We start from the raw sequence: 19,521 nt of genomic DNA on the forward strand, positions 1-19,521 counted from the left end.
CCGTTGTGTATGTTGCGTATACTTAATTTTGTTTGTTTGTTGTAAACAAAACTCTTCAATAAAAATACTTTTTTAAAAAACTGCCATACTTGACACTCCAAACCAATCTCTCGTGAAAAATGTGCACGTCGAGAGCTACAGTTGGCTCGAAGTGTTCAAAGCTGTGTTCACTGGGTATTCAGGTTGTGTTGTGCATGTTCACTGGGTATTCATGTCTGGTCATAATGTACACATGTCTGGTTATAATGTCCCATTTATATATTTGGGGTTGCAGTGGAGCCGGGGGTGCAGGAGGCGAAAGAGGCCGGTGTTCTGGCCTTTGCGTCCCTAGTAGCCCGGCGGAGGATTCTTCTTCAGTGGAAGGATGCGAGGCCCCCAAGCGTGGAGGCCTGGGTCAACGATATGGCGGGGTTTATTAAATTGGAGAGGGTGAAATTGGCCCTAAGGGGGTCAGTGCAGGGGTTTTTCAGGAGATGGCAACCATTCCTAGATCTCCTGGCAGAACGGTAAAATCAAAAGGTCAGCAGCAACCCGGGGGGGGGGTTAACTCTTTGTTCTTGTGTGGATTAAATCTTTGCCAACGATGGGCGTTTATTTTTTTTTCCTCTCTTTTGTATACACGGGGGGGGGGGGGGGGGGGGGGGCTTCTTTTTGTTCTTAGAATTTTCTCTTATTGTTTTCTTTTTTGTGAAAATGTGAAAGTTTGAATAAAAATTATTTTTAAAAATACATATAATGTCCCATTTTGTACAGGTTCACTATGTCTACAGAAGCGGATGCAGTTGGAAAGACGTCAAGCAGGCTTCAGTTTCAACAATGCAAGCCTGCTGACCTGACACTGGAACATTGGATCGCATGCTGGGAACAGCAGAAAATTGGATTTCACCAAGATGCAGTACATGAGTGAGTGGTACATTTACGTTTTATTCCAAGGTTCAGGCAGTCTTGTGGTGCAGTTATCTCATTATGCTGTCTCCATCAGACCTTCCGGAGTTGGCTTGTCCATCCCACAGCAATGCGGCTCACAAAGCTCCTCCATGCAGCCTCAGGGTGATTGGTGAATATGCCAGAAGACGGGTCACAGCTTCTTTCTCTCAGGCGGTTGCTGTTGATGGGCTCAATAGTGTGTCTCCAAGCGCATTCTTAACTGCTCCAGACGGTTGTTTTAGCTCTGGGTCCCTTGCAGCTCTCGTGCCCCCTTGGTTAGCATCCAGATTCGGGTGCAGCTCGTTCTCGGGCCATGCATCAGGTGACTTCTCATCTCTTTATAGCACCCACCCACCCAGCTGGTGAGTGAGGGTGGGTGAGTGAGTTTGTGTACGAGAAAGGGAGAATGGCTGCGTGTGGGAGGGTGGCTGACGGTAGTGGGAGGGAGGGGCTGTGTGTAGGAGGGGTGTTGTGTGCGGGAGGGAGGGGAGTGTGCAAGAGGGAGAGGTGTGTGAGAGAAAGGGGGTGAAGGTGTGCGTGTGGTTGAGGGTCTGTGTGTGAGTGAGGGTGTGCGTGTGAGTTCTCGAGGGAGGTTAGGATGGTTGTGAACAGGTCTGCAAAGAGGTTTCCGAACTTCTTTCATGTCATGGAATCTCTCCTTGGAACCCCCTTATCGAGAATTTTATTTTTCCCACTTTCAATTACCCGACCAGGACTGAGAGCCACTCTGAGGCCCTGAATGGCGCTGCCAAATTCCAGCCCCGCAGAAGTCTGCGCCTGGCTATCAGTGAGGCAAAGAGTAGGGTATCCGCCTCCTTCCCTGTCCAGAGCTCTGGGTGCTCTGACACCCCGAAGACCACCACAGGTGGGCACAGCTCCATCTCGACCCCCAGCCTCGAAAAAGTGTGGTGATATGCATCACTGTAAATACACAAGGGGTTAATGTAAATACACGTAGACTAGATAGACACTAGAGGGAGCAGCAGAGACATGACACAAAGACATTCAACCAATAGGTCAGTAAGATAGGACACGACCAATGAGCATTCACGATACACACAGAGGTGACACCACCACAGGAGGGCATTACACCAACCCATATAAAAGGACACAACACACACGATCTTCCTCTTTCCAGTGGAGACTCTCAGTGAGTACACAGGGTTGATTTGAAACACATCACACCCACCACGTGGATTGTAGCAGACTGGTTCGTCAGTCTAAGTAGCTATAGCAGGATTAACAGGAGAGTCGAATCCAAGTAGGAGAATTGTTAGCAGTTTAATAAATGTGTTAAAGCTATCTCCAAGTCTGAACCTTCCTTTGTCAGAGTGCACATCAAGGAAGCAGCTTATGGGCAGCACGGTGGCACAGTGGTTAGCATTGCTGCCTACGGCGCTGAGGACCCAGGATCGAATCCCGGCTCTGGGTCACTATCTGTGTGGAGTTTGCACATTTTCCCCATGTCTGCGTGGGTTTCACCCCCACAACCCAAAAGATGTGCAGGATAGGTGGATTGGCCACTCTAAATTGCCCCTTAATTGGAAAAAAATAATTGGGTACTCTAAATTTATTTAAAAAAAGGAAGCAGCTTATGCTACGTCAAGAGCATAACAAAACACAGTACCCAGGAGTGACCTGTTTAAATCCATATAGTTACAACTCAGAAAACAGTGACAACCAGCAACAGAACCCAGGTAAGATAATGTTCAAGATTCCGGTTCCACAGCAGCTCAGGTACCAAGGCAATCTCAGTGAAAACTGGTGTTGGTTCAGGCAGAGATTCGAGATCTACCTGGTAGCGTCCGACCTAGATGGCATGGCGGATGCAGAGAAAATAAAGCTTCTACTTACCATCGCAGGTCCAGAAGCAGCTGGAATCTTCAAGACCTTCAAATACTCAAAGGGGCAAAAAAAGAACGACTTTCAGCCAGTCCTGGACAAATTCCAAGAATACTGGGAGGAACATACAAGAAAAAACAGTAAAAGAGGTGCCAAAACTCACCATGAGGCGAAGGTAGGCTTTCCATTGAAGAAATCTGCAGTTTTAATTGGTGGCCATCTTAGAAAAGGAGCCGTACATGCGCAGTTGCGTGAAGAGCGCACAGAACGGGAAGGTCCGTTTGCTCATGCGCGAGAAGCTGCACATGCGCAATTGCGAAAAAGGCCCCAAGTAAAGGAACAGCGGTATGCGCAAGTGCAATCGCTTCCTACGGCCCCAGACCACGCCCACTTAAAGGGGAAATGTCCCAAAACGTGAAAAAAGTTTTAAAGCTGTAAAACCCGATTCTTTCACCTGGAATGACAGCACAATGCCTGCAATCTGACCAGTAGCTGAAAGTAACCTCCACAGAACCCTGCAACAAGCAGTTAGCACCGCCCAAAGAGATGACACTGTCCTTGAAGACTATGACTTAGACCTTGAATTCTTCTTTGGACATCACGAGCCCAATTCCAGCTCCGACACAAAACGTGATGATATGGTCTTGGAAGACAACAACTCAGACGAAGATTTCACCTTGGGAGGTGGCTACCGCAGTACCAAACCCGAACCGCAACTAGACGTGTTGTACATTGAAGACCCCGACGACGAGTTCTTCGGATTGGAGAATCTTCAGCCCAGCATATGTGACATCCCGACTCGTGAGTGCAGGATTATGCTGCGGCCTGACACCAAGAGACAGAGAGTGATACAAGCCCATAGAGAATGGCCTGCTGCCACACAGAGAGTGGTCCATGCACCGCGAAGGGTCCCCGACTCCACACAGAGAGTGATCCACGCACCACGAAGGGTCCCAGCCTCCACACAGAAAGCGATGAAAGACTCCACAGCGAGACAACTGCACGTCTCCACACAGAAAGTGACTCCAGTGTCACAAGCCGCCACGATAGAAGCAATGCAAGACTCCTGAGCGCAGTCCTTGCATGAACAAGAAGTGACTCGAGTGACACAAGCCTCCACAGCGAGCTCGTGGACAGCCTCCAGGATAGAAGCAATGCAAGACTTCAAAGCGCGGTCCTTGCATGAACAAGACCATGAGGGTCTGGCAACCTCCTCTGAGCAACCAGCAGCAGATGATGCAAGGCTGCCACGCTCCAGTGAACAACAGAAAGACTATGACAGTCTGCCACGCTCAAGTGCACAGCAAGAAGACTATGACAGTCTACCACGCTCCACTGAACAACAAAGCGACTATGACAGTCCACCCAGATTGTTTGAGCCACCAGAAGAAGCTACTGAGACTCTACCCACTGTATGTGCAACAAGTGACGACAACATCCTACTTCCCATATAATATGCAAAGTGACAGACCTCAGCTAGCGTGTACAGAGGCACTCGACAATCACAGTGAGACTACCGGTGACACCACGTTACTTCAAACTCATTCGCTCGAGCCTCTCCACAAGCAAATGCATTCCTGAATGTTTTGACTCCGGACGTGGAGCATCAAGAAACCTCAGCTGGCACAAGTGAACCTGCAGTGACTCCGGACGGGGAACAGCAAGAAACCAAAGCTGACACAGGTAAACCAGAAAGGGTTCCAGATGGGGAACATCGACAAGCCAAAGCTGATTCAAGTAAGCTGGACATGACTCCAGACGGGGAGCGCCGCAAACTCAGTGACAGCACGCTCAAGGAAACAGCAGATGCCACAAAGCACGCTGACACGAGTAACTGTGTGAAGGACTCGTATTATCCACAGAGTGTGGTCCTTGAGTGCAGCAAACACGACAACAAAACCAACCAACACAACAACAAGATCAAAGACAATAACAAGAAGCATACCAAAGGCAACAATGTCGACAACAAGCACGACAAAAACAGCAACAATGGACAATGACTGGTACGACATGGTACAACTCTTCCCATGAGGGACACCGTTACTGCTCAGCTCAGTCCAATGACATACCATGGCAGGACGATGCATCTTTCCAATTCATGTTTGCTGCACTACCAACAGGCAACCTGGCTTTCAGGACAGATTGCATACATCGCTACCACAAGCATTGGAAGAAAAAAAAAGACTCCAAATCAGACAACAAAGTGATTTGACCATTTCTTGGTTCCTTACACACAGGGACACTGACGGCGTTTATAAAGCAATGCCACCATCAACATCACCACCTCACCAACCAAACAAGAAAAACACTCGACCATAATAATTAATTAATTTTAGACTCATGCATATGATTTGGACTTATTGTTTAATGATCACTGTTATCATAACTTGTACAGAGCATCACTTATCTACCTGTTTTTGTTCAATTTTCTTTAACACTATACAGAACATATGTAACACGAAAAAAGGGAGGATGTTGTGATGTGCATCACTGTAAATACACAAGGGGTTAATGTAAATACACGTAACTAGATAGACACTAGAGGGAGCACCAGAGACATGACACACAGACATTCAACCAATTGGTCAGTAAGATAGGACACGACCAATGGGCATTGACGATACACACACAGGTGACACCACCACAGGAGGGCATTACACCAACCCATATAAAAGGGCACAGCACACATAATCTTCCTCTTTCCAGTGGAGACCCTCAGTGAGTACACAGGGTTGATTTGAAACACATCACACCCACCACGTGGATTGTAGCAGACTGGTTCATCAGTCTGAGTAGCTATAGCTACTCTATAGGAGAGTCGAATCCAAGTATGAGAATTTTTAACAGTTTAATAAATGTGTTAAAGCTATCTCCAAGTCTGAGCCTTCCTTTGTCAGAGTGCAGATCAAGAAAGCAGCTTATGCTACGTCAAGAGCATAACAAAACAAAAAACTGTCCAGAGTTTGGGGCAGGACCAGAGCATGTGGGTGTGGTTGGCCAGGCCCCCCTGATACCGCTCGCACTTCTCCACCTCCAGGAAGAACCCGCTCATGTGTGTCTTGGAAAGGTGCGCTCTGTGCACCACCTTGAGCTGCATCAGGCTTAGCCTGAAGTAAGAGGAGGTGGAGTTAATCCTGTGCAGCGCCTCGATCTAGAGTCCTCCCCCTGTTTCCGTGCCCAGCTCCTCCTCCCATTTCTGTGTGGTCTCGTCCAGTCGGGTCCTGACCTTTTCTATGAGCCATCAGTAGATGTTGCCACATTTGCCACCCCCTAACCATCCAGCCCTACCATTGCTTTCACTAGAAATTTGCATCAGTGTTTAAGAAAGAGATGGGTCTGTCTGATCCACACTCGGTCGGGTCTTTGTCCTTTTTGGGGAATCAATGAGATCAATGCCTGAGCCAGCGTGGGTGGCAGGGCCCCTTTGACAGTGAGTTATTGCACATCTCCTGCAAGTGTGGGGTCAGCACGGCTGCAAATATTTTATAAAAGTTTACCGGGAACCCATCTGGTCCCAGCACTTTCTCTGACTGCATGAAATTAATGCATTCCATGATTTCGCCTAGCTCTAGCGATGCTTCCAGCCCTTGTTTCCTGTCTTCTCTCACCACCGGTATATCTAGTCAGTTGAGGAACTGTTCCATCACCGAGTCCCCCTCTAGGGCTTCAGAGGTGTATAGCCTTCGGTACAAATTTGAAAAGACCTCGTTACCCTTGTTTGGATCTGCTGTCATTGCTGTCCATTACTTGCGCTGTTTGCTTTCTTAGCTGGTGTGCCAGCATGCGCCTGGCCTTGTCTCCATGTTTGTAGAAGGTTCCCCATGCCTAGGGGACCTCGTGGACTGCCTTCCTTGTGGAGAACAGGTCAAATTCCATCTGCAGCTTTTCCCTCTCTGCCAGCAGCTCCATGCTCGGGGGCATGGAGTATCACCAATCCACCTCCAGCTGCTGCTTGGCTGGCCTTTCTTTCTTGTCCCTAAGGGCCCTATAAGCTATGATTTCCTCCCTGTTCTGATTGCAGGTTACATAACCGCTGATGGCTTGCGATATCTTTGTACAGAATTCCTTATAGATGAGGAGAGCTGCATCCAGCCTTCATGGGGCACGTTGGGCCTGGCCCTTCATCAACCTCGCGTCCATGTAATGTGGCACGTGGTCAGAGATAACAATCGCTGAGTATTCTGTCTTTGTTACCACTGGAAGCACCCTTTTGTGTGAAGTGACCTGTAGGTGCAGGCTACCTCCAGGGGCTTGGCGAAGCCCTCCTCTCTTCCCGAGCATCGCTGTTATGTATTCTGACCTTCTGGGTCTTGACCAAGCTCGCCACCTCGGCCTTGAGGGCCACGATCCGGTCCCCTTGTGGTCTTTGGCGTTTTGTTAGAGGTCCAGTGTCGTATTTACCTGGACCCCTAGCCTCCGCTCTATATTGTCCATTGCCTCCCTTAGAGGGGCCATCACAGCTTCCACTGCCACCTCAACAGCTGTCAGGAGGTCTTTTCTCATCTCCTCCCTATGTCTCTGGAGCTCTGAGGTGATGATGCACATCAACCTGTCCATCAGCACCAGGGTCTTTGCTAGGAGCTCTGTGGGGTCGACCCTGGCCGGTTCTGACCCTCCACATACAGGCCCCTGCTCTGAGGCTGAGTGTTCCCTCCCCTTGTCTTTACTGGCTTTTCCACTGGGCGGCTGATTCTTTCCCATCCTGCTTGGCAGTGCAGTCAGTGGGGGTTTAGTCTGGGGGAAGCAGAGTACTTTTGGTGCTCCATTGTTGGGGTGAAAAGGCCTTAGTCGAGGTTCTTATTAGACGAGCGTCACCTTTCATGCAACCACTCGGCTCATGGCCGCCACCGGAAGTCTCCAGACCCAATAATACCTGACCATGACTCTGTTCTGTAACATGGATCGAGTATCGACCGGTCAGTCACAATCTCCAGCGATAACTACGGCTCTTCTGTAAGTCGAGCATGGTTCCAATCACATGCTCAACACCGTCTGAGAGACATCATACAACACAAAAAAAATGTAATCAGCCACAATAAAACCAACATCCTTGCAAGGCAAGATATTTCTGGTTATTCATTCTTTGTCATTTTGTTTTACATTTCAGTCATTTCTGTTTTGACCTTGTGTTAATATTTGTGGCTTTAATGGGCTCCATCTGGATCACTAGGGCAGTGGGCATTCTTGTCAACTGGATCCAGTTTACAAGAATGTCCACTGCCCTAGTGATCCAGATTCTGTCATTTAAATTGACTGATATTTTGAAGATTAAAATCTTATAACCTTCAAGGTAAAAGTGTTTTTGATATAGCATTGTAGTTTAATCTCTGAGGACCTGCCCTTGGATCTGTAAAATGGATGAGGGATAAATAATTTGAAAGCAACATGTAAAATTGGAAATGTGCTGTCAGTGAGAAATGTAGAGAATGTTTGGATGAACTTCAGTTCCACAGCACTATTATAACTTAATAAATTATAACTGTCCAATCATAATTGTTTTTAACTGATCTTCATCTGCAGGATGTTGAAGAAACACGTGGACGTTATGCTAAATGGAAGAAAGCAAATTCGTATATTTTTTCCACTTTGTGGGAAGGCAGTGGATATGAAATGGTAAGGAAATTGCCAATGAATGTCAACCTTTTGGATTTTAGAACTGCAATCTTGCTGAGAGCAACCCTTTCCCTGCGGTCAGAATCATTTGGGGCTTTGAAATGTATCATTTGCCTCTTCCTGATATTTAAAAAAAATGCATTTGCTTTATAATAGGAACATGGGAACATCGGAATTAGGAGCAGAAGGAGACAATTCAGACCTTCAAGCCTGCTCCACCATTCAATCAGATCATGGCTGATCTCTTCCTGGTCTCAAATCCACCTCCCTACCTGGTGCCCAGATCCCTTTAACCCATGTTTTATCAAAAATATATCTATTTCTTTCTTGAAAACATTTAATGACTCAGATTCCACCGCACTATGGGGCAGCGAATTCTACAAATTCACCACCCTCTGCGAGAAGTAGTTCCTCCTCAAAGGAAAGCCATATGAAGATATTAATTATTCATGCATCAATATTTGCACAGCATTTTGATGCCAAGGAACAGTAAGTGTGGTTTAATGGCAATAGCTTGTGTCTTGCACTGGAATTCCTGAAGGACAATCAAATCAATAATTGCGACACATTTAATTGATCAAATGGACCTTTTTTGTGGAGAACATTGGCCCATAACATCCTGGTTTCCCAACGTCGCATTTAGGGGGTACCCCTATGATGCACTGGGGAATTCCTCTAGGACGTTTCCATGCAACAATTTAACTTCCCCTGGACAATTGCACTGGGTTGGAACCATCTGGATGGTCCTGCCAGTTTTACCATGATAGTTACTGTAAAAGAGTTGTGGGAAAAAACTAATTTCACTATTTAAACCAGCCGACCCCGTCCCAGTCTGGCCTTACCCCCACCCCCACCTCCATTGTTGTCAGTGCCATCAGGTGTCTGCTGCCAGTAATGCTCTCGGAACTTCATTAGGCATCTTCCTAGATCACAACATAGATGACTGGGACGAGATGGGGGTCGCAGGGAGAGAGTCACCAGAGAGTTGGGGACAGGGGTTTTGGAGGCAAGTGCAAAAGACGGCTTTCAATGCCCCTCCTTCCCGATGCCACCCTCATCCTTTCCGATGTCCTCCCCCTGGTGCCACACCCCTCAGTCAGGCAGGGTGTCTAGATGGGAGAGAAGGAAACTCCCATTTAATCCCTGTGCCACCAACGTCTGGTGGGTTCAGGGATAATTAGTGTCAAATGGTTCATTAATGAACCTAATTAACATGCCACCGTGAGTGATTGATTACGCGCATCAGCCCATACCCGCCTTTGATGTAATCTCAGGAGGTTTCCCCTGCAGCCATAAAACTGACGTGCAGGCTTTCACTTGATTTAGTGGAAAGAATTAATTCATTGAAGAACGGCTCAATCACAATTATCTTAATTCAGTATGCCTTGTTTATAGTTGCATTGTCAAGACAAGAATATACAACAGGGGAATAGTCGAGTTGGGTGTTTCAAATCTTTCGTTAAAACGAAGCATGTAGATATATTTTTGAATGGTGAACTTCTGTGAGTTTTGAGATTCACTTTGCTACAAAGGATCATGCCTCTTCATTTGGTCTGTTGTCTGTAGGTTGGCTGATCAGGGGCATACTGTAGTTGGTGTGGAACTATCTGAAATTGCAGTAAAACAATTTTTCACAGACCAGAATCTGTCCTACATTCAAGAACCTGTACCAGGGATGCCAGGGGTGGATGTATTTAAGGTATGGTGGCGATAGCTGTTTGAGGACAGTTTACTACAGTCTGTGATTTTTACAATGAAGATTAATAATGTTGTATGGCTGGAAATCTACTTGATACATTGAATTTATCCTGCAGGCATGTGGTTTTGTCCCGTGGGTTATGTGTACAGTATGGGGCCAATTCCATATAATGTTTCCTTAATTAATGCTTTCCAAACTCAGCTGATTCAAAGCACCGTACATAGTTGGTCTTTCTTGTGCTATCTAGTTTCTTATTTTCCATGCTCCGGTCTCTCCTTAATGGCGATAATCAACCGGCATGCAAAACCGGCATTTGCTTGCATATAATTGTGATTGTGGGTTGGACACCGTATAGTCCGCCCTGCCATGATACTCTGCTCCTTTCAGGAGGAAGTCTCGCGGGTGTGAATTACTACAAGTATTTACAATGTGGATTGGATGCCATAGCTACGGAGGGGGAGCGGGTGGCTAACATAACACTGAAAAACCATTGAAAACTGACAGGCTGGCTGGGGGATGACTGCCCGGACCGGGGGCAGTAGCGGGTAGTGACTTGGTGCCAATTCCATGGACTTAGGGTGTCCCCCTCTGGATTGGAGTGGACTGGCTCAGACCTCCATTGCTGCAGTCTGGCTTTTAAACGCACCCGTCTTACGTTACTTACAGGTTCCTGGCTGCTCACACTGCTGACTGTGTCCTTTATATGTTCAGAGTGTCTCTGGTCATCTGGGAGCCCATTCAGGCCACCCCTCTGGACACCATCATACCCCAGTGATATCATCAAGGGCCAAGCTCAGTCAAGAGCCCACCAGGTCTTGGCACTTCTCAGAAGTGTTGCCCCATTGCAGAGGAAGCAGGGGATCAGCAGAGCTCACCCCAACCAGAGGGCACCTGCACCGCAGTCTTTGGAACCCTCCCTGACTCTCTGCCCCGCTCAGGGCTGAGGACTCACCAGTGACCCCCAGCCCTCTGGATGATCAGTTGTCTCCTCCTAATAATAATAATAATCTTCATCATTGTCACAAGTAGGCTTACATTAAGACTGCAATTAAGGTACTGTGAAAAGCCCCTAGTCGCCACATTCCGGCGCTTATTCGGGTACGCTGAGGGAGAATTACCCTAACTCTTTCGGGACTTGAGAAAAAAAGCAAATTACTGCGGATGCTGCAATCTGAAACCAAAGAGAAAATGCTGGAAAATCTCAGCAGGTCTGGCAGCATGTGTAGGGAGAGAAAAGAGCTAACATTTTGAGTCCGATGTCTCTTTGTCAAAGCTAACAGACAGAGAAAGTGGGAAATATTTATACTGTGGAGTGAGAATGAAAGATGAGTCATAGCCACAGAAACCCAGGGAAACAGGGTGCTAATAGCCACAGAAACCAAGGGGAAAGAGTGCAGGGTGAGGCAGCAGTGCTAACCACTGTGCCACCCTTTGGTCTCTTTATTTCAGAAAAGAAGTATTGTCATTGGGGGCAGTACAGAGGAGGTTTACGAGGATGATCCCGGGTATGGAGGGGCTGCTAAGTGAGGAAAGATTAAACTGGTTGGGTGTGTACTCCTTGGGAGTTCAGAAGAATGAGAGGCAGTATGATTGAAACATATAAGATTCTTATTAGGGTAAAATGGAGGGAAGATATTTCCACTCATGGGAGAGTGCAGGACCAGAGTTTGTAGTTGCAGAATAAGGACGCACCCATTTAAGACAGTTTTGAGGAAGAATTTATTCTCTCAGAGTGGTGAACCTTTGGAATTCTTTAGCCCAGGAAGCTGTGGAGGCCGAATCCTTGAACATTTTCAAGACAGAGATCGATAATCAATAGGGGAATTAAGGAGATAAGATAGGAAAGTGGTCTTAATGTGTTTAGATCAGCCATGATCATATTAAATGGCCGTTCAGGCTAGAGGGGCTGAATGGTCTACTCTTGTTCCTACTTCTTATGGTCTTACACTAGCTTTAGAAAATCGGGTGTGAAATATGAAGGAAAATTCAGCAATGCAGTGTTTCCCAAATGTATCCATACAGGACTGGCTCATTCTCCCACCTAACAAGCATCTCTCCAGAAGTGTCTTAATTTTAATCTGCCCTATGAATATATTTCATTCTTCTGACGCTCTAAATGTTTACATTGCTAAGTGACTGGCATTGAAGATTTGGGCCCCCCACATGTTCAGATATCAATCATAATTTGTGGTATACATGGTGTGTCAATTTTGAAGTGGCATCTGATGGATATTTCATCTCTGGGGGTGAGGGCATGGGAAATAATTGGGAAATCTTTACAGGACAAAGAAAGGATGCACAACTCGTATATCTTTGCCTAATTTATCATGACCACAAAATTGAGTGCGTTGTAGCCTACCCAAGTCTTCTGTTTCCATTAGGAACAAATAACAGGGGCAGTATTAACCTGTACAAGATAATCACCTGCCATACCAATGACACGCAGACATGGGGACAAACCAGCTTCTTGATAAACCAACCTTCACTTGAAGGAAAGCCAGAGCCGTCTCAGTAGGAGTCTACAGAAGTGGAACATGGTGTTCAATCTTAAAAGGCTACAATTTGATACTTGGTTGTTTCATGCTTTCCATTTCAGACTACCGAAGGACAGATTTCTCTATTTCGGTGTAATATATTTGACTTCTCAAGGTAAGAAAAAATGTTACAATCTCCATTTTAAGTGTGTTCTTTATCTACAATTTACTTTCCCTGTTGTAGTTTTCTTTTTGACCCAGCTACATGGGCAGTCCATGCTTCATTGTATTTCTATGGTTAGGATCATCTGCATGGACCCCTAAACCTTCTCCTCTTCCATCCCTCTTCCTTCCACACTCCCTGCCTCAAATCCCTCCCTTAACCCAGTCAACTCCGTAACACTCTAAATGTTTTCAATTACTACGCCACCAACCCCTGACCACCACTCTCAACACTCTCTAATTTTCTTCCTGAACCCTTATGCATCTTCTCAACCCAACTCTTGATTAAATGACTACCTTTACTTGCTACAGTGTTTGCTTACAGTAGTAATGGTGCCTTATGCAAAAATACTGTTCTTGTGCTGTTCAAAGTTGCCAGACAACCCCATCCTTAAAATTCCCATCCCTAAACAATGTAAACCTCTCACAACACCTCTGTCTCATCTCTTAAATTATCATTCATCCCTTAGACGGCAGCATCGCCACCAGTTCCGTGTTCATCTTTCAAACCCATGTCCTCTTCAACTGTCTTCAGTCTATCTGTCACCAGGCTTACTGTTACTAGACCACTCTGATTAAGCCAACGATATGCTTTATAAGTTCAACTGTTAGCTCACTGGGCTAAATCGCTGACTTTTAAAGCAGACCAAGCAGGCCAGCAGCACGGTTCGATTCCCGTACCAGCCTCCCCGGGCAGGTGCCGGAATGTGGCGACTAGGGGCTTTTCACAGTAACTTCATTGAAGCCTACTCGTGACAATAAGCGATTTTCATTTAATTTCATTTTCATTATCTCTCTTTGTCTTCCTCATTCTCTCTTTATTGAACAGGGTCAACCATCCAATTTTTCTTCCACCATCTCTTTTTGGTGGCCCTGCTACATTTTTCTGCCCTTGGTTGATTCCATTTCTTGCTATTCCAACATAACTAATGAGTTGCCAGCCGTGGCTTAATCATCCTCCTCCTACATATCAAGCCAGTAGTAGGGCAAGGTTCCAACCATGGCTCCATACTCTGCCTTACTTGCATTTCCCTCTTGATGTTACACATTGGCATGGGATCATGCTCCAAATGTAAGCTGTTAAGTTTCCAGTATTTAGTAACTGTCCAATAACAGCTTCACATCGATTAGCTACTTTCAGTGAATGGCCAATAACCAGATGTAAGTGCTTTAGCTTTTTTTTGTCAAAAAAAGCTTCTGAATCAATAGAGTAGATGGAATAAAGATGGATTTCAGTCTAGATAAATGTACGTTATAAAATAAAGCATGAGGGCAGCACGGTGGCTCAGTGGTTAGCACTGCAGTCTCACGGCGCCGAGGTCCCAGGTTCGATCCCGGCTCTGGGTCACTGTCCGTGTGGAGTTTGCACATTCTCCCCGTGTTTGCGTGGGTTTCGCCCTCACAACCCAAAGATGTGCAGGGTAGGTTCATTGAATGCAATAAATTGCCCCTGAATTGGAAAAAATGAATTGGATAAACTAAATTAAAATAAATAAATAAATAAAATAAAACATGTATGTAATAAGGACGTCTATTAACAAAGTTGGAAAATAGACTGAGAGAAGGAATGGTCTGGATTTTTGAAGTACTTGGGGAATAAATAACACCGATGCAAACAGGTTACATTGCATTGATTTTAATATATGTACAGACCTTAGTTAGTATTTTTAAAGTGAGAAACATTTGTGTTTTGATTTTGTGATAAGGTGGCACAGTGGTTAGCACTGCTGCCTCACGACGCTGAGGACCTGGGTTCGATCCCGGCCCCAGGTAACTGTTCATGTGGAGTTTGCACATTTTCCCCGTGTTTGTGTGGGTCTCACCCCCACAACCCAAAGATGTGCAGGCTAGGTAGATTGGCCACGCTAAAATTTCCCCTTAATTGGAAAATAAACAATTGGATACTCTAAATGTAATTGGATACTCTAAATGTATTTATTTTTTTAATTGATTCTGTGATAGCTGATATAACTAATTATATTGGATTGAACAATAATTTGTAATCTATTTCATTCTGCTTTTCTCATGGGTAGTTTAATTGCTGGGCAGTTTGATGGAATCTGGGACCGAGGTTCTCTGCAAGCTCTCAACAGCCCTGACAGACAACGGTGAGCACTGTGTCCTTTTCTGATTTCATGCACTGGTATGCATCTCAGTTAACATAAGATCTGATGCTCAGCATGGAGTATTTTATTGATTTTCAAAATGAAACAGCTAATCTTTAAAGAAACAAAAAAGATTGTTTAGATTTTTCTTTTCTGGCTGTATGTGGTTCTGTACCTTGAACTGGAAGAGCAGCAAGTGACAGTACGAGTGACCTTTGCACCCAGACAAATGAAAGTGTTAACCTAAATCTTTTCTCATTACAAAGTAATTTGTCATTATGAAGAGGATTCTGCAGCATGCTCTTGAGGCTGATTATGGTGAGTTGAGAATACAAAAAGAAAGAGCGGCGCAGTGGTTAGCACTGCTGCCTGACGGCACCGAGGACCCGGGTTCGATCTTGGCCCCGGGTCACTGTCCGTGTGGACTTTGCATATTCTCCCTGTGTCTGTGTGAGTCTCACCCTCACAACCCAAAGATGTGCAGGGTAGGTGGATTGACCACGTTAAATTGCCCCTCAATTGGGAAAAAAGTTTGAACAAGAAAATACTAGAAAAAAATCACCTCATTCTTATCTCCATCTTAAAATGGAGGCCTCTTACTCTTAAACAGTGGATCCTAGTTCTAGTCTCTCCCACAAGTGGAAACATCCTTCCGGTATCTTTCCTGTCAAGTTCCTCAGGCTCTTATATGTTTCAATACCATCACCTCTCATTCTCCTAAACTCCATTGGGTATTTGTCCAACTTATTCAACCTCTTTTTCGTGAGATAACCCCTTCATCCCAGGAATCAGCCAAGTGAACTGTCTCTGTACTGCTTCGAATGCGATTATTATTATCATTATTTTCTTATAATTTAGAGTACCCAATTCTTTTTTTCCAATTAAGTGGCAATTTAGCATTTTTGGGTGAGACCCACGCAGACATGGGAAGAATGTGCAAACTTCACATGGACAGTGATCCTCTGCCTGCATTGAAGGTCTTAAAACCAAAGAACGGTATTTCTGTGTCTTTTCCCTTTGCCGTGTGGAATGGCATGTGGCTAAAGAAATGGCAGAACTACGACTGGTGCTGTTGTTGTTGGTGCACCTCTTGTTCCTCATCAGACGTGTACGGCAGAGCAGCACAAGCTGTTCCTCTGCAGTGGTAAAGGCTGACAACAGGAAAGTGCAGTTCAAGGTGCACTTGGGGGGGTTTAAACTAATTCAGCAGGGGGATGGGAACCTAAATTGTAGTCCTAGTGTACAGGATGTTGAGAGTAGTGAGGTCAGGGATAGGGTTAAAAGTTCGAAAGAGAGCACCGGCAAGCAAGACGCTGGTTTGAAGTGTGTCTACTTCAACGCCAGGAGCATCCGGAATAAGGTGGGTGAGCTTGCAGCATGGGTTGGTACCTGGGATCTCGATGTTGTGGCGATTTCGGAGACATGGGTAGAGCAGGGACAGGAATGGTTGTTGCAGGTTCCAGGATTTAGATGTTTCTGTAAGAACAGAGAAGATGGTAAAAGAGGGGGGGGTGTAGCATTGTTAATCAAGGAAAGTATTACGGCGGTAGAAAGGACGTTTGAGGACTCGTCTACTGAGGTAGTATGGGCCGAGGTTAGGAACAGGAGAGGAGAGGTCACCCTGTTGGGAGTTGTCTATAGACCTCCGAATAGTTCCAGAGATGTAGAGGAAAGGATTGCAAAGATGATTCTCGACAGGAGCGAGAGTAACAGGGTAGTTGTTACTACAGGGGGACTTTAACTTTCCAAATATTGACTGGAAATACTATAGTTCGAGTACTATAGATGGGTCAGTTTTTGTGCAGTGTGTGCAGGAGGGTTTTCTGACACAGTATGTAGACAGGCCAACAAGGGGCGAGGTACTGGGTAATGAACCCGGCCAGGTGTTAGATTTAGATGTAGATGAACACTTTGGTGATAGTGATCACAACTCGGTTATGTTTACTTTAGCAATGGGCAGGGATAGGTATATACCGCAAGGCAAGAATTATAGCTGGGGGAAAGGCAATTATGATGCTATTCGGCAAGATTTAGGATGTATAGGATGGGGAAGGAAACTGCAGGGGATGGGTACAATCGAAATGTGGAGCTTTTTCAAGGAACAGCTACTGCGTGTCCTTGCTAAGTATGTCCCTGTCAGGCAGGGAGGAAGTTGCCGAGCAAGGGAACCGTGGTTTACTAAGGAAGTTGAAGCACTTGTCAAGAGGAAGAAGAAGGCTTATGTTAGGATGAGACATGAAGGCTCAGCTAGGGCACTTGAGAGTTACAAGTTAGCCAGGAAGGACCTAAAGGGAGAGTTAAGAAGAACGAGGAGAGGACACGAAAAGTTGTTGGCGGATAGGATCAAGGAAAACCCTAAGGCTTTCTATAGGTATATCAGGAACAAAAGAATGACTAGAGTAAAATTAGGGCCAATCAAGGATAGTAGTGGAAAGTTGTGTGTGGAATCAGAGGAGGTAGGGGAAGCGTTAAATGGATATTTTTCATCAGTGTTTACACTGGAGAAAGACAATGTTGTCGAGGAGAATACTCAGGTTCAGTTGACCAGGCTAGATGGAATTGAGGTTCAAAAGGAGGAGGTGTTATCAATTTTGGAAAATGTCAAAATAGATAAGTCCCCGGCAGCACGGTGGCCTAGTGGTTAGCACAATCGCCTCACGGCGCTGAGGTCCCAGGTTCGATCCCGGCTCTGGGTCACTGTCCATGTGGAGTTTGCACATTCTCCCCGTGTCTGCGTGGGTTTCGCCCCCACAACCCAAAAATGTGCAGAGTAGGTGGATTGGCCACGCTAAATTGCCCCTTAATTGGAAAAAATAATTGGGTAATCTAAATTTAAAAAAAAAAGAAAAAAAAATAGATAAGTCCCCTGGACCAGATGGGATTTATCCTAGGATTCTCTGGGAAGACAGGGAGGAGATTGCAGAGCCTTTGTCCTTGATCGTTATGTCGTCTTTGTCGACAGGAATAGTGTCGGAAGACTGGAGGATAGCAAATGTTGTCCCCTTGTTCAAGAAGGGGAGTAGAGACAACCCTGGTAATTATAGACCTGTGAGCCTTACTTCGGTTGTGGGTAAAATGTTGGAAAAGGTTATAAGAGATAGGGTTTATAATCATCTTGAAAAGAACAAGTTGATTAGCGATACTCAACACGGTTTTGTGAAGGGTAGGTCAAGCCTCACAAACCGTATTGAGTTTTTTGAGAAGGTGACCAAACAGGTGGATGAGGGTAAAGCGGTTGATGTGGTGTATATGGATTTCAGTAAGGCGTTTGATAAGGTTCCCCACGGTAGGCTATTGCAGAAAATAAGGAAGTATGGGATTGAAGGTGATTTAGCGGTTTGGATCAGTAATTGGCTAGCTGAAAGAAGACAGAGAGTGGTGGTTGATGGCAAATGTTCATCCTGGAGTTCAGTTACTAGTGGTGTACCGCAAGGATCTGTTTTGGGGCCACTGCTGTTTGTCATTTTTATAAATGACCTGGAAGAGGGTGTAGAAGGATGGGTTAGTAAATTTGCAGATGACACGAAGGTCGGTGGAGTTGTGGATAGTGCTGAAGGATGTTATAGGATACAGAGGGACATAGATAAGCTGCAGAGCTGGGCTGAGAGGTGGCAGATGGAGTTTAATGCGGAAAAGTGTGAGGTGGTTCACTTTGGAAGGAGTAACAGGAATGCAGAGTACTGGGCTAATGGCAAGATTCTTGGTAGTGTAGATGAACAGAGAGATCTCGGCATCCAGGTACATAAATCCCTGAAAGTTGCCACCCAGGTTAATAGGGCTGTTAAGCAGGCATATGGTGTGCTAGCCTTTATCAGTAGGGGGATTGACTTTCGGAGCCACGAGGTCATGCTGCAGCTGTACATAACTCTGGTGCGGCCGCTCCTGGAGTACTGCATGCAGTTCTGGTCACCACATTATAGGAAGGATGTGGAAGCTTTGGAAAGGGTTCAGAGGAGATTTACTAGGATGTTGCCTGGTATGGAGGGAAGGTCTTACGAGGAAAGGCTTAGGGACTTGAGGTTGTTTTCGTTAGAGAGGAGAAGGCTGAGAGGTGACTTAATAGAGACATATAAGATAGACAGAGGGTTAGATAGGGTGGACAGTGAGAGTCTTTTTCCTCGGATGGTGATGACCAACACGAGGGGACATAGCTTTAAATTGAGGGGTGGTAGATATAGGACAGATGTCAGAGGCAGTTTCTTTACTCAGAGAGTAGTAGGGGTGTGGAACGCCCTGCCTGCAACAGTAGTAGACTCGCCAACTTTAAGGGCATTTAAGTGGTCACTGGATAGACACATGGATGAAAATGGAATAGTGTAGGTCAGATAGGCTTCAGATGGTTTCACAGGTCGACGCAACATCGAGGCCCGAAGGGCCCGTACTGCGCTGTAATGTTCTATGTTCTATGTTCTAAGGTGAGTGAAATGACTCATCATGAAGTTGACAATCAAGCACTAGAAACATTCTCTTAGAAGAAGTTCTCTGAGCATCAGCCTCTCAGCTGGGTATGACTGAAGCTGTTCAGTTTCACTGATCAAAGCCTTCCAAAGCCAGACAGTTTCAGTGAAGAAGTACTCCCCATTGTGCTCTCGCTGGATTGATCCTAGAAAATTGCTGACAACTCGTGCATCATGCGCTC

At 45.7% G+C, this 19,521-nt stretch overlaps 1 protein-coding gene across 2 annotated transcripts in view; it reads left to right on the forward strand.

Annotated features, from left to right (window-relative positions):
- The window catches only part of LOC119965948 (probable thiopurine S-methyltransferase), a 54,672-nt gene that overhangs the window by 16,829 nt on the left and 18,322 nt on the right, over nt 1–19,521 (forward strand). Inside the window, exons 2-6 of one of the 2 annotated variants that reach the window (XM_038796984.1) lie at nt 754–903; nt 8,290–8,382; nt 9,949–10,081; nt 12,678–12,730; nt 14,811–14,885. In XM_038796984.1, the coding sequence (XP_038652912.1) occupies nt 761–903; nt 8,290–8,382; nt 9,949–10,081; nt 12,678–12,730; nt 14,811–14,885 (497 nt within the window). In that variant the 5' untranslated portion in view covers nt 754–760. The remainder of the gene's footprint in view (nt 1–753; nt 904–8,289; nt 8,383–9,948; nt 10,082–12,677; nt 12,731–14,810; nt 14,886–19,521) is intronic. The other variant, XM_038796985.1, reaches the window with a different exon arrangement.

Source organism: Scyliorhinus canicula, chromosome 5, assembly GCF_902713615.1.
Source record: "Scyliorhinus canicula chromosome 5, sScyCan1.1, whole genome shotgun sequence".
NCBI lineage: Eukaryota > Metazoa > Chordata > Chondrichthyes > Carcharhiniformes > Scyliorhinidae > Scyliorhinus > Scyliorhinus canicula.